Here is a 15,244-nt window from a genome sequence, read left to right on the forward strand (position 1 = left end):
CTAACCACTCTGTGACCTGATGTTTTTTGGACACTCATTTTTTCCTACTCTGTTATTGTGGTATTTTCCACAGCGGTCACTAGAGCAAGAACAAACACAAACAGCAAAATAAGAAATCCTAGCAATTCTTGGGCAGCTGTTATTTAAAAAAGAGCTATCAAAATCCTGAGCAGCTGCACCCTATAAAAGGGAAGCATCAGAACCGCTTTCTTGTTTTTAGTCTAGTACTGATGTCTAGGGGCTCAAGTCTTAAACTGTCTAGCCTATTTGGTAGAGAAAGCACTATCCCTTCACCTTTTCATTCAGGTATTCCCATGAAGGTGCCTTCGTCCTATTACTCAAAGGTATCCTTTCAGCATCAAGACCTGTCACAATATATTTCTAGCACTGGACACAAGCAACTTTGTCATAAGTTTTTCATGCTTTTGTAGGCCTGCAGGAAAAAAAAACAGTAAAAATGTTATTAATAAAGTAATGAATTGTGGTGCCACTGTGTGTAGCTGGATTTAATAATTAGGAGGAATACCAGTCAGTTAGTAAGACTGGGAGAAGATGAGAATAGAGAGCAAAGTAAAAGAGCAGCAGTATTCTTCTCTGACTGCCTTTTGATTTTATTTTCACTGTTGCTACTATGTGCTGTAAACCCTATGATTTAGCCTTCAAAAAGAATGAGACTAAAAATTATGAGTGAAAGGGAATAAACTCAAGACAGTTTTCAGGTACATCTTTGCTAAATGTGTTGTTAGATTTGTGGGGCCACTGTAAAAGCCTGGAAATTAATGCTCAAGTTGTGTAATTTGAAAGCAAAAAGAACTACTTTAATCCTAAGGATTTAAGGATTTTTTCAATATACATTAATTTTTTTGATGAATATGCAATAAATGTGTGAAACTTGTTCTGATTAACAAGTTAAGGCAAGGATATGTATGCCATGTGCTGCAAATATTTTTATTTTATAATCATAATTATTCCTTCAAAACCTTGTTTTCCTAGCAAGCAGTGGAAGTTTGGCTTCACGTTGCAGACCGCCTGAAAGCTGTGTAATTTATTGTAACTTGTGAAATTTACTGTGATAAATCACACATTATGGGAACAAAGATTATGTGTATGCATCTTCTTTACAGATGAGTTTTGGGTTGTTGTCTAAAAGATAAACTGTTTCATGTTTGATATTAAATACATGTATGAGTGTGTGTGTGTGTGTATCATAATTCAAACTTTTACAAATATGTCCATGTGTTACATATTGTACTTTACAGGGTTTTTCTGTTGAAGGACAGGAGAATATTCAAGAAATCTTGAGCAAACAGCTTTTGCTCTGTCAGTTTCTGACGGGACTCTCTGTTATCAGAACTGGTAATAATTTCATTTTTTTTTATTATTATTTTATTAATTGTTTCATAATGGATCATCACTGTAAGTCTTAAGCTGTGCCAAATTGTTCCCTTAGTATTAGGAAGAAACTACAGATTTGATCTCCCTCTTTTATAAAAATTGCTATTTAAATATTGTTCAAAAAAGTAACAGGCATATTTGACAATGTTGATTTTTAGTAGTTTTGTGTACTTTGTTCAGACCACTTCTAATAACCTTGCAATTATTTGCTTAACATGTGTTTTCTTCTTGTTTCCAGGAGGGCACTTCCTGTGTAAAACATTTGACCTTTTCACCCCATTTAGTGTGGGACTTTTATACCTACTGTACTGCTGTTTTGACCGTATTTCTCTGTTTAAACCAGTCACCAGCCGACCAGCCAACTCTGAAAGGTGGGTCTCTCTTGCTTGTATTGTTAGCTTATTTTTGTTGTGTACTGTATGCCTGTTTTGGTTGTCTAAGTTTATAGTCCTAAATGGTATTCTCTATGTACATTAGTATCAGTCAAGTGTCATTTCTTGATTTAGTGGTGTATTAGGCTATTATTTTAGCAGTCCTGGCAAGCAGTTTCACAATCTTAACCAAATAAATAACTTAGTCAAGTAGCTGTTTAATTTGTAAAGTATTAATGCAGAACATACTAAAACAAGAGAAAATGCAGTCAAGTGGTGTTTCACATAACACCAGTGTTTATTAAATGTTTTCAAGTGAACTGGCAACCTTTGTAATTTTTAATAAATATTCTGCCTGTCTTTCTTTGTGTGGGTCTGCATATATATATGTGTGTATATATATATATATATATATATATATATATATATATATATATATATATATATATATATATATATATATATATATATATATATATATATATTCATTACAACAAAGTATTTTTATGGTCTCGACCGTCTCCCCATATGACACAAGTCTATAGAAATCTCGTTACTACGAAGTACATTCAGCAGAGACTTTCATTACAACGAAGTGCCCAGGAGAATTTTTAATTGAATTTGGAATGGAACTGGAAGCCAGTGAAGCTGCTGCAAAACAGAAGTGATATGGTAAATAGAGGGGGTTCTAGTAGTGATGCGGGCAGCTGAATTCTGGACCAGTTGAAGCTTATTAAGAGATTTGCGAGAAAAACCAATGAAAATGGAATTGCAATAATCCAGAAGAGAAGTGACAAGGCTCTGAACAAGGATAGCAGTGGTGTGGGGAGTGAGGGAGGGGCGAATACGATTAATGTTACGCAAGTGGAAATATGCAGACCGGGAGATGATGTTGAATAGGGACTGAAAGGATAAAGTACTGTCAAGGATGACATCTAGACTCTTAACCTGTGGGGAAGGGGAGACAGAGGAATTATCAATAACAAATGAAAAATTATCAGTTTTGGATAATATTGATTTTGTACCAATGAGGAGAACCTCAGTTTTGTCACTATTTAATTTAAGAAAATTTTAAGAAAACCAGGATTTGATTTCTGCTATGCAATCAATAAGTGAGGAGAGTGGAAAGGAAGCAGTAGGTTTGCTAGTGAGATAGAGCTGGGTGTCATCAGCATAACAGTGGAAGCTAATGTTATATTTACGAAAGATATTACCAAGGGGAAGGAGGTACTGTAAATAATGAAAAGGAGGGGCTCCAGGACAGAGCCCTGGGGCACACCTGAAGTAACAGCACTTGGTTGGGATGTGAAAGTTTTAAGCTGAAAAAGCTGAGTGCGACCAGAGAGGTAGGATCTGAACCAGTCTAGTGGAGTGTGGGTAATGCCAATCGAAGATAATCTATTGAGAAGAGTAGTGTGACAAACAGTGTCAAAGGCTGCACTCATATCAAGGAGAATGAGAATAGTAATTAAACCAGAATCAGCTGTCATAAGGAAGTCATTAGTAATTATTATAAGTGCCTTTTCTGTACAGTGAAGGGGACGAAATCCAGACTGGAACTATTCATACAGATTATTTTGAGATAAATGAGAATGAAGTTGAATAGCCACTATTTTTTCAAGAATTTTGGAAATGAAAGGTAGATTAGAAATAGGATGAAAATTACTGAAATTAGTCAGATCTGCACCAGGTTTTTTTCAGTATTGGGGTTATTGCATCAGTTTTAAAAGATGAAGGAACAGTACCAGTAGTGAGGGAATAGTGGATTATAGCAGAGATGAGAGGGGAGGCAGGCTTTGACCAGAACCGTAGGGAGGGGGTCCAGTTGACAGGTGGATGGTTTAAACTTACAGACAAGATCTGAGATTTCTGAGAAAGTAGAAAGCTGAAAAGAGTAAAATGAGTGAGTTGGTGGGTGAAATTCAAATGAAGTACTGGAGGAATCCGTACAGAAAGACTGATGAATCTTCTGGATTTTTTCATTAAAAAAGGACATAAGGGAATTACAAAATTCAGTTGAGTAAAGGCGAGACGATAAAGAATCTGGGGGTTGTGTGATATTGTTAAGTAGTAAAAACAATGACTTGGAGTATAATAGTTAGATTTAGTTTGGGCAGTACAGTCCTTGTAATAAAGTATATGGTTTTTGTACATCTCTTTGTGAACAGAGTCCAGTTTTTTTATATAACTGTTCAAGTTGCCGGCCTTTGGCTTTCAAAAGCCGAAATTCAGGCATGAACCAGGGAGCAGAAAAGGAGAAAGAAACCGATCTATTTTTTAATGGAGTGACAGAGTTAAAAATACCATTAAGTCCAGTGTTATAGTGTGAGACCAGTTCTTCAGGAGTGGATAAATTATGAATGTCCATAAGGGAGTCATTACTAGAGGAAAGAGAGTCTAAGTTAATCTTAGTATTACGGAAAGACATGAGACGGGAAAGCTTAGCGTTGGAAAGTTCAAGTTTAGTATTGAATGAAATAAGAAAATGATCAGTTATGGGGAGTTCATCTGTAGTACAATCAAGCGAGGTAGCTCCAGAACAGCAAATCAAGTCCAAGATATGTCTTTTGGAATGAGTGGGAACATTAGTATGCTGCTGGAATCCAAAACACTCAGGGCAGGATATAAAGTCTCTAGTAATAGGGACATTGATATTATCCATATGTATATTGAAATCTCCCAGAAGTATTATGTTTGATGAAACAGTAGATAAGTGTGTAAGGAAAACAGCAAAGTCGTTCAGAAAGTCATTATTTGGTTTATGGGGCTGGTAAACAGTTGCAATAATAGTAGGAATAGGTCCAATTAACACTAGAATTACCAGAGCCTACGAGAAAACTCGGAAATCCGGCCCACCTTAAATCCGTTCGCACCTCTCCATCAGCGTCTTTTGTCCTGTAAATGTACCGATTAAGACAAGCAGCAAGCAGCCTGCTATTCCATCCCCCACACCGTCGCAGAACATTCACAAACTTCTCCCAGCTCGTGCCTTGTTTGATTATCTGGGAGTAAAGTGCTGGAGTTTTAGAGTGGAAATAATAGATCATTATTTGGAACACATGCATTTTATGTGTGCTCTGTTTCTACAGTAATCTGTGTAAACACATTGTTAAAACAGAAACTTTTTCATACTTTAGAAATAAATTTTACAAAATGGAGGCATGAACTATAGAATGTGTGAAACCTGAAGTCCAAAGATCAAATAAACACTTTCACAAAAGGTTCAAGGACGATACAACAGCTTCTGTGGCGTAGCGGTAAGATTTGCTGACTTGTAATCAAGAGTCCCAGGTTCGAACTACACTGCCTCCTATATTTGCCGTTTTCAGTAGTGAGCTGCTGTTATTTTTTAATATTATACAGTACACACATACATTTGGTTTGCGTCTGTAACAGACTGTGCACAATTATAGTACTGTACTTGTAAAAGTTACCAAATTTGTTTTTTTTTTTTCATTTCACCTCACGATCACGATACATACTACCACCCTAGGGATCTGACGCTGTTAGTTTTTATTTGAAACTGGGAGTAACTGTAGTTGTGAGTGGTGTTTTGAGGCAATGGAACTGGACATTCTCTGCTTTGGAGGGATAAAAGCTGACACACAAATGCTGGTGAATCTGCCTTCTTCGTATCTCACCGTCACTTTATTTTTTTTAAATCAGTTTTATTGAGTGTTCCTGCTCATGCAGAAGTAGTATGCACTTTATGGTTTATGATGTCAAAAAAAAAAACAACAGAGACATAGGTATATATGATACTAGCAAAATACCTGCGCTTCGCAGCGGCGAAGTACTGCATTAAAATTTTTATTAAGAAGAAAATTAAATCTTTTTAAACTGACGGAAAATATGCCAATAATTATTTGTTAAGGATCTCTTTGTATACCATGTTGTCAGTTCGGCCCTCCGGTTGTAACATGACCAAGCTGTGCGCTGAGCTTACTCTTGAGCATGTAACTTACAGTTGGCCATGTGAACAGTAATCTTGTCTCAAATCTCACAGCTTGGATTGCTGCTGTCATAATCGGTTTGAGTTTCATGGTTTGTTTCAATTACGACAGTATTTGCAGGATTTGTTGTGTTAAAGTGACGTTTGGCATCTGTCAAGCGTTGTAAGCACACAACCAGTTTCATCGATAAAATCACATCCAGCTTTTGAGAGTTTAAACATTCATAAACATCAAAGTGTCCACTACTGAAATCGTCACCTGTGAATCTAAGATGTTTAAGAGGCATTGGCGGTTGTCGAAATGTATAAAATATTTGTCCATTTCGGTACACTTGAAAGCGACAACCGAACAATTCAGCGGCAGCCATCAACTCAGATGCAGAACCATAGGTGAAGGGCTTAAGCATTTCACTCTTATAGTGCTCCTGTGTAGTATAATTATCTCCTGTACCGTCATCAGTCCACACCTTGAACCTGTCCCAGTCATTCAATACATAAGACAGAATGTTCCTCCGGATATCAAGAGTGAGCCTGATATGGCCGTGCAATATGTAACAAAAAGAATGGAAAAGGTAGGTTGTATCTCCGGGCATGGAAACCACTCGGTAAGTGACAGTTCTTTGATCGATAGTGATCATCTCGATAGACATGGTAATGGGGGTTGGAATGATAAAGGAAATGGGTACCTGAGCAATGTAAAGTAAGTGTAAAATACCTATACAATAACTATAATTGTAATAAACAAACAATAAAACAGCGGAGAAGCCGTGGATTAAACAAAAAGGCTGTAGTTATCAGTAGGGAGACGTGAATCCCGTGGCGAAGCAAGGAAGGGAATGTAGAGACCGGAGCGACGGACGGTCTTATATAGGCAGGCAGCCAACAACGTGGGAGGCGTTGGGATGGGGGACCCAACGCCACCTCCCACAGTGACCGAGGTGCAGGCTATGGACGTATATATGTACGTAAGTAGGATTCAGTTAGCGTTGGGAACCCGTGTACCAAATTTCTTGAAGATGGGCCCATAAGTAACAAAGACTGTTTAAAAGTTCAATATGGCGGCCGACAGTGGCATCATACCACCGAAATAAGTACGTACATTGGTTTCGGTTAGTGCAGGAAAGCCGCCTACTAAATTTCGTGAAGATGAGGCCATAAATAAGAAAGTTCAACATGGCGGACGTTGTCGACCATTATCGACCGTTATGACTGTTACGTGTAGAATTTCGAAATGAAACCTGCTTAACTTTTGTAAGTAAGCTGTAAGGAATAAGCCTGCCAAATTTCAGCCTTCTACCTACACGGGAAGTTGGAGAATTAGTGATGAGTCAGTCAGTCAATGAGTGAGTGAGGGCTTTGCCTTTTATTAGTATAGATTTGGAATTATTAATTTTATGACCTTTTATGAGATCAGTTCAACGCTATATGCAATCATGAAATTCTAATGTTAACAGTTCACACAAACACGCAAGGACCGTCTTTCCTACATTTACGACATGTGTACATGTTGCAATGCGCACACTTTTCTCTATGCTGTGATTCCTATTACATTGAAATGGCACTTGACGCTGACTCAGTTTACTTTCCTGGGGAAGTGGCTGTCTTGGAACAGAAGCTTGACGATGTTGCATCCTCCTTTTCTTTTTCCATTGCCATTTCTATTAAGATGCGACGACGAAGTTCCTCTGCAAGTTGCGCCATGAACACACTTTTTTTCACAGTGGCCCCTGTGCATGCCTTGCACAGTACATGTGTGTTGATCCTGCTGCACTGAATAAGCTCACGCCTTCTGGTGCACAATGTCAACGCAGCACGGAGAAAAAAAAGAAAGAGACAAATATATGGGACATTGGATATAAATTTATGGTACTTGTAAAAGTTAGCTTTTTTCAGTTTTATTCTGTCAATCACGATCACGCTCTAACACCCAAAACCACCAACCCGATCTGGCTCTAAATAATAGCGCCAGCATAAATTCACACCTGATATGACGCTGTTCGTTTTCAAATTATATTTCATTAGTGCGATGATGTTTTCTGATTGGTACTATTATGGTCATAAAATTGTTTCTTCAAACTGTCACATATATCGTCTCTTTCTTTCAGGTGTGTAATAGAAACTACAGCATTGAGAGAATCGTGCGCATTGCAACAGGTACACATGTCATAAATGTAGGAAAGATGGTCCTTGCATGTTTTTGTACCAATCAGAAAACATCAGAAACCTCACAATATGAAGAAGAAAAGGATGATTTGGCTCCTGATTGACAACTGTGCTGCCCACACATTTAGATAATGTTTGCGTTGAATTCCTCCCACCGAATTGCACAGCAGTGCTTCAGCCATTGGATGTGGGCATCATTCACACTCTGAAAGTGTGTCATCGCAAGGAAATGCTGAGAAAAATTCTCATCAGCATGACTTGTAAGCAGGAGATTAAAATTAACATGAAAGAAGCTATTGAAATGATTGCAAACACCTGGATGCAAGTTAAAGAAAGCACTATAACAAATACAAAATCTAATTCCATTCTTTACAACTAAATATTTTTTTAGGTCCATGGGAGTTCATTGTAACGGAATTTTACCTGTATATATATATTTTTTTTTAAAAGATTTTTAAGCACAAAAATAGTTAATTATACCAAAGAATGCACAGTGTTATAGTAAACTAAATGTAAAAACATTGAATAACACTGAGAAAACCAGAACAGAGAAACCAACATTGCAAGAATTTCACACTACAGCCTTACAAAACCGATCGCTGTAAACACTTTTTTTAATGAGTTTTAAGCATAGGGAAGAAAATGAACATTTGAAAAATCCGTAATTTATACAAAAACTAACCATAAACAACCAAGAAAACTAACCCTGCATGAGTTGAGTTCTGGCGTGAAGGAATTGAGGTGGAACTGGGTGGAGAGGAGATTACAGTTTTGATGTAAAGTCCCTCTGCGCGATGCATGTCTGACTGAGAACAATGTAAGTAAATCACCGGCACGTATGAACCGGAAGGGAAAGGAAATAGAGCACAAAGAGTTCTCAGCGAATGCACAGGGAGAGACTGAACGCATGCGGAAATTATTGGCGCATACAAACCGGAAAGGAAACTGGCTTGTTTGTCACTCGAGCGTGAGGTCCTAAACAGATGCAAAAGTTTGGCAAACTTTTTGGTCGTCACCTGATTTGTACGTGTTCCGAGATGTTCGTGACCTGAGGTTCCACTGTATATTTATATTTATTTATTTATATATCTATATACACACAGTATATAAACGTCATTGTGTGCATTAGCCATAGGCCCATAGGTCAGGTGACTGTGGTGAAAGTGGCTCCGTGTTCCTTGACTTTGCAAAAATTCATGGGCTAGAGATCACTGGATTCTGGTTCCAGTGCCAGGAGCTGTATCGTTAGACTTGGTACTCCAATACTGATGGTGCGGTGATGGGGATCAATCACATCCTTTTTGGCAGACACTGGAGGCTCCAACAGAACTGCAGGGTCTACAAAAATTGCCCAGTTTGTGAATTCTCACCACAGACTTATTGTAGCTACTCTGAAGATTCAGCTTCAGCCCAGTGGGCTACCATGTACTAGGAGAATGAGACTCTAACTAGCTAGTCTCAAAAAGCAGGCTGTTTTTAATGAGTTTGCACACAGTTTGTGTGAGGAACTTGCAGTCTTACAGGTAGGTGTGACTGCTGATCCTAATGTGATGTGGAGACCTCCCATGACAAGACCCTAACGGGACTGAGGGTTGTGTTGGTGTTGCCAGTGTTCCCAGAAGGAGGTATTTCATCTTGCAGGCCACCCTAGATATTATTGCGAAGAATTGCAGTGCATACTGTACCTTGATGGAATTTTTGGTCTATACCGGGAGCTGAGAAGGAAGGCTCTGAGGGCTAATAAGGAGGCATTTGTTAAAGGAACCTGTGAGCAAATGATACACCATCTATGGTCTAATAACCCACGTCTTGCTTACAGTGGAACTGAAGCAGTACGCACATCCAAATCTGTTTATTGGAGAGTTGTAGTCAGGGCGGGTGATGGAATGGTCCTTACAGGTGACGCTGCAATTGTGATCCTCTGGACTGGCTGCTTTGAGCTGCTGTTTAAAGCTGATCCTCTGGCTAGGATATTGGACCCAGAGATGTCCACGGTTCTTAAGACTGATCTTCCACTTAGCTCTGAACCAGTCTCACTGAGATTGCACAGGTGGTGAACCAGATGAGAGTAGGGAGGGCCTCAGGGATCTGTGGTATCCGGGGTGAACTTCTCCAGGCTGGTGGTAAGGCTGCCCTCTTGGCATTGTAAGTAATTTTTGCTTCAATTTGGGAGACGGGCGTCCTCCCAACTGACTGGAAAACGAGACTGGCCATCCCTGTCTGGACTAAAGGGGGATAACACTGCTTTTGGTGCTTGATAAGGTCCTTGCTAGGGCCTTCTGTGACCACCTACCAGTGACCAGAGCAGTTTTATGCCTAAGAAGTCTACCATCACAGCATCCCAGCACTGAGGGTTCTTATCAAGCGCAAATGGAAATAGCGACAAAGTTTCTGTGCAGCCTTTGTTAATTTTCATAAAGCGTTCAGCTTTACTTCGTGGGATCCCACAAAGTTGTTGGATATCATGGCCGCCTGCTTGTACGCTGGTACAGTGAGTGCTGTGCAGAGTGGAGGCACAACCTCTTCATTTTCCCCCAGTTGATTCTGAGGTTTGACAGGGGTGTGGTCTTGCTCTTACCTTGTTCAATGCTTGCATGGACTGGGTACGGGGCAGAGTTGTGGAGTCCAGTGGCTGTGGGGCATCTGTTTGTGAAGAAAGATTCACAGATCTTGACTTTACCAACGATGCTGTGATCTTCACAGAGTCATTGGAGGATCTAATTAGGGCTCTTGAGACTGAGCGAGAAGTCTAAGTCTCTGAGCTTGCAAGTGTCCTGGATAAACGCCAAGATCCAGGCATTTAATGACCTCTTGGGAACAGCCATCGGCAGTGTGTCTGTTTGTGGAGAAAATGTTGACCATGTCAAGAGGTTTGCTTACCTCGGCAGTGATATTCGTGTCTCTGGTGATTCTTCCTATGAAGTCAGTAGGTGGATTGGAAGAGCATGGAGAGTTATGAGGTCACTTGAAAGGGGTGTGTGGCGCTTTCGAAATATCTGCAAAAGGACGAAGGTCAAAGTCTTTAGAGTCCTGGTTCTCCCTGTTTTACTATATGGTTGCAAGATATGGCTCTTCAGAGAATCCTTGGGTACCGCTGGTTTGAGTTGGGTCAAACTAGCGGTTGCTCACAGAGTCCCGAATGAGGCACATTACCTGCATTGTGAGGGAGTGTCAACATGGGACTGGACTACATATGGGTCACCTCTGTATTGTGGGGCATCCTATACATTTAGCCATTGTGTAAACCTTAAATTACTTGATAACCAAAAAATAATGTACTGTATATTATTAGACCAAGAGAAAGAACTAGATCCTCCACCAGTTTACCAGTTCACAAAGAACTATGTAATTTTAAATGCTGCTTATTAAAAATTTGCTGTCTTGGAAGTAAGCCTGCTTTGGTACATTAAGAACAAAATCTGACTTGTGTTTTCTCATTGAAACCTGGCTTAGTAAATCTGACACTGTTTCCCTAGCTGAGGTGTCATCAGATTGATACACATTTGTTCATAAATCTAGAGATATGGGTCAAGGAGGAGGCCTTGGAATAATTCATAATTCAAACTACACATTTGTTCATAAATCTAGAGATACGGGTCAAGGAGGAGGCCTTGGTATAATTCATAGTGGCAAAATGCAAATTGCTTCTAAAAAATTAGCCAACTTCACATCATTTGAGGCACTCATTTTAAATATTAAAACAGATTCCAGCACATGTGTAGTACTAGTGTACAGACCACTAGGGCCATATTCATCACAGGTGTCAGACTCCAGTCCTGGAGGGCCGCAGTGGCTGCAGGATTTCATTCTAACCATCTTCCTCATTGTTGACCAGTTTTGGCTGCTAATTAACTTCTTTTGCCTTAGTTTTAATTAATTTGACTCAGGCCCATTAGTTGTCTCTTTTTTCCTTAATTAGCAGCCAAACAATAATGAGACACAAAACATGAGCAGCTCACCTGTGCCCATCACACAATATCTAAAAATAAAGAAAGGTGAAGGTCTCGGTAAGGTTGATCTCCGAGGTCACCCAAAAATCTTGACAATGTTCTTTTAAAAAATAGAAAAATCAACAGTTTTGGAAACGTCTGCTGTGGCAGAATGAGAGCAGCAACAAGCCATGGAATTAAATAATGGGTTTAATTAACAGCAAGAATCGGCTTCTCAATAAGAGATTGGTTGGAGTTTGAAATCCCAGTTTAGCTGTTCATGCGTTAGCTCATTTCACGTCTCATTTCTGTTCGGCTGTCTTTTAATGAAGAGAGAAATTAATTCAGAGGACAGAATCCTCCAAAACAGGGCTATTAAAATTAAGGAGTGAATTAGCAGTGAAAACTGGTCACTGATTAGGAAAAAGGGTTTGAATGAAAACCTGCAGCCACTGCGGCCCTCCACGACACCGCTAGAGTTCGGCACCGCTGATATTCATTGTTCTTGATTGAATTTGGCAGCCTTTTATCCTGTAGTGTTGTGAAAAATCAAGCAAAATGACACCTTTTATTGGCTAACTAAAAAGATTACAATATGCAAACTTTCGAGGCAACTCGGGCCCCTTCTTCAGGCAAGATGTAATCCTGTAGTGTTTGTAGGGTACTTTAAAGTAGACATTGATGTGGAAACTGATGCTTTCAGCAAATGTTTTACTTATTTGTTAAATTCAGTAGGATTTTGTTGGATTGTTAAAGGTCCATCTCATAATCATAAAAACACATTAGATTTAATTATAACTTACAAAGTTGAAATTCATAATTTAAATATTACTCCATTAGATTTCATTTGGTTCTGCCATTACCAATACATTCACAGATTAAAATAAAGACAGTGTTTCAAAATGTATAAATATTTTGAGTAAGTCAAGTGTAATCATAAAAAACAATTTAGATCAACTTACATAAAATTATAATATGACCTTGAAATATTCTCTGGATACAGTGGCTCCCCTTAAAACTAAAGTGATCAAACACATAGAAACTCACCCTGGGTTAATTTGAACACTTGAGCTATTAAATTAGGGTGTCAAAAATAGGAATGCTGATGGAGAACAACAAATTTGCAGGAATTTCAAATTGCATGGACAGAGAGTGTTAAAAAATATTAAAAAGCTCTCTTTAAAGCTTGCCAAGTCTACTATTCTAAAGTAATAGATAACAGTAATAATAATAATCCTCAGGCACTGTTTAGAACAGTGGCTAATGTAACAAGTGGGAATTCAGATATAGTGTAAAATACCAACAGATATTAGCATTACAGGCTTTATGAAGTTCTTTAATTAGAAAATTAAAAATATAAGATCCCAGGTGTCAGTATCACAGTGCAAACTTCATACTAGCTTGGCAAACCCTGCCAAGCATTCCTTTCAGCACATTGTAATCCTGTAACACAGGGGTGCCCAATGCGTCGATCACAAAGGTAGTGCAGGTAGATCGCGTTGCATTCAAAAAAATTTTTTTAAACGTTAGTCTATCATATATCCTCCCTATGGCTTTTGCCACTTGATTGACATACAGGGCGGCCAGTCTGAGATCTCTTCTAACACACTGGTCATCCTGCACACACAATCAAACGCGCAAGGTACTGTAAAACTCCGGCTGTGATCTAGTTAGCCTTCCAATTTATATCGACTAAAGAAGGGAAAAAATTGTTTGGGGAGGGTATGGGCTGGATGTGGAATTGGAAGAGGATTTTTTTCTCACAGTGTCACTATCGAAGTACGTTTGTCTGATCTGTCAATCTATCATTGATAATCCAAAGAAGGAAAATGTGGAAAGGTATTTTCGAACTTCATAAAAACTACGAAACTGACGTCCTGCCAAAAAGCGATCTGAGAAAGAGAAAGGAGAGGGAACTAAAATCACAGTTAATCGGACAGTCGTCATTTTTCACTCGGCTGAATTCAAAAGCGAGTCAGCCTTTTCCCACATGACGATTATTAAATCCAAATACTGTAGTGACCATAAGTGTATTGAATTGTTATTGTGCATTGAATTGTTATTGTGTAAGTTATGCAAGGTACGACAACATACATTTTATGTATAAAGTATACTCAGTGTGTATATATATATATATATATATATATATATATATATATATATATATATATATACACACACACAGTGGTGTGAAAACTATTTGCCCCTTCCTGATTTCTTATTCTTTTGCATGTTTGTCACACAAAATGTTTCTGATCATCAAACATGTTTAACCATTAGTCAAATATAACACAAGTAAACACAAAATGCAGTTTTTAAATGATGGTTTTTATTATTTAGGGAGAAAAAATCCAAACCTACATGGCCCTGTGTGAAAAAGTAATTGCCCCTTGTTAAAAATAACCTAACTGTGGTGTATCACACCTGAGTTCAATTTCCGTAGCCACCCCCAGGCCTGATTACTGCCACACCTGTTTCAATCAAGAAATCACTTAAATAGAAGCTGCCTGACACAGAGAAGTAGACCAAAAGCACCTCAAAAGCTAGACATCATGCCAAGATCCAAAGAAATTCAGGAACAAATGAGAACACAAGTAATTGAGATCTATCAGTCTGGTAAAGGTTATAAAGCCATTTCTAAAGCTTTGGGACTCCAGTGAACCACAGTGAGAGCCATTATCCACAAATGACAAAAACATGGAACAGTGGTGAACCTTCCCAGGAGTGGCTGGCCGACCAAAATTACCCCAAGAGCGCAGAGACGACTCATCCGATAGGTCACAAAAGACCCCAGGACAACGTCTAAAGAACTGCAGGCCTCAATTAAGGCCAGTGTTCACGACTCCACCATAAGAAAGAGACTGGGCAAAAACGGCCTGCATGGCAGATTTCCAAGATGCAAACCACTGTTAAGCAAAAAGAACATTAGGGCTTGTCTCAGTTTTGCTAAGAAACATCTCAATGATTGCCAAGACTTTTGGGAAAATACCTTGTGGACTGATGAGACAAAAGTTGAACTTTTTGGAAGGCAAATGTCCTGTTACATCTGGCGTAAAAGGAACACAGCATTTCAGAAAAAGAACATCATACCAACAGTAAAATGTGGTGGTAGTGTGATGGTCTGGGGTTGTTTTGCTGCTTCAGGACCTGGAAGGCTTGCTGTGATAGATGGAACCATGAATTCTACTGTCTACCAAAAAATCCTGAAGGATAATGTCCGGCCATCTGTTCGTCAACTCAAGCTGAAGCGATCTTGGGTGCTGCAACAGGACAATGACCCAAAACACACCAGCAAATCCACCTCTGAATGGCTGAAGAAAAACAAAATGAAGACTTTGGAGTGGCCTAGTCAAAGTCCTGACCTGAAATTAATTGAGATGCTATGGCATGACCTTAAAAAGGCAGTTCATGCTAGAAAACCCTCAAATAAAGCT

General features: G+C 39.0%; 1 protein-coding gene across 1 annotated transcript in view; it reads left to right on the forward strand.

The window, feature by feature from the left end:
* cmtr1 (cap methyltransferase 1) overlaps positions 1–15,244 on the forward strand; it is a 121,596-nt gene that overhangs the window by 58,328 nt on the left and 48,024 nt on the right. Inside the window, exons 11-12 of the mRNA XM_039748362.1 lie at positions 1,260–1,356; positions 1,634–1,766. Of these exons, the coding sequence (XP_039604296.1) occupies positions 1,260–1,356; positions 1,634–1,766 (230 nt within the window). The remainder of the gene's footprint in view (positions 1–1,259; positions 1,357–1,633; positions 1,767–15,244) is intronic.

Source organism: Polypterus senegalus, chromosome 3 (genome assembly GCF_016835505.1).
Source record: "Polypterus senegalus isolate Bchr_013 chromosome 3, ASM1683550v1, whole genome shotgun sequence".
Lineage (NCBI taxonomy): Eukaryota > Metazoa > Chordata > Cladistia > Polypteriformes > Polypteridae > Polypterus > Polypterus senegalus.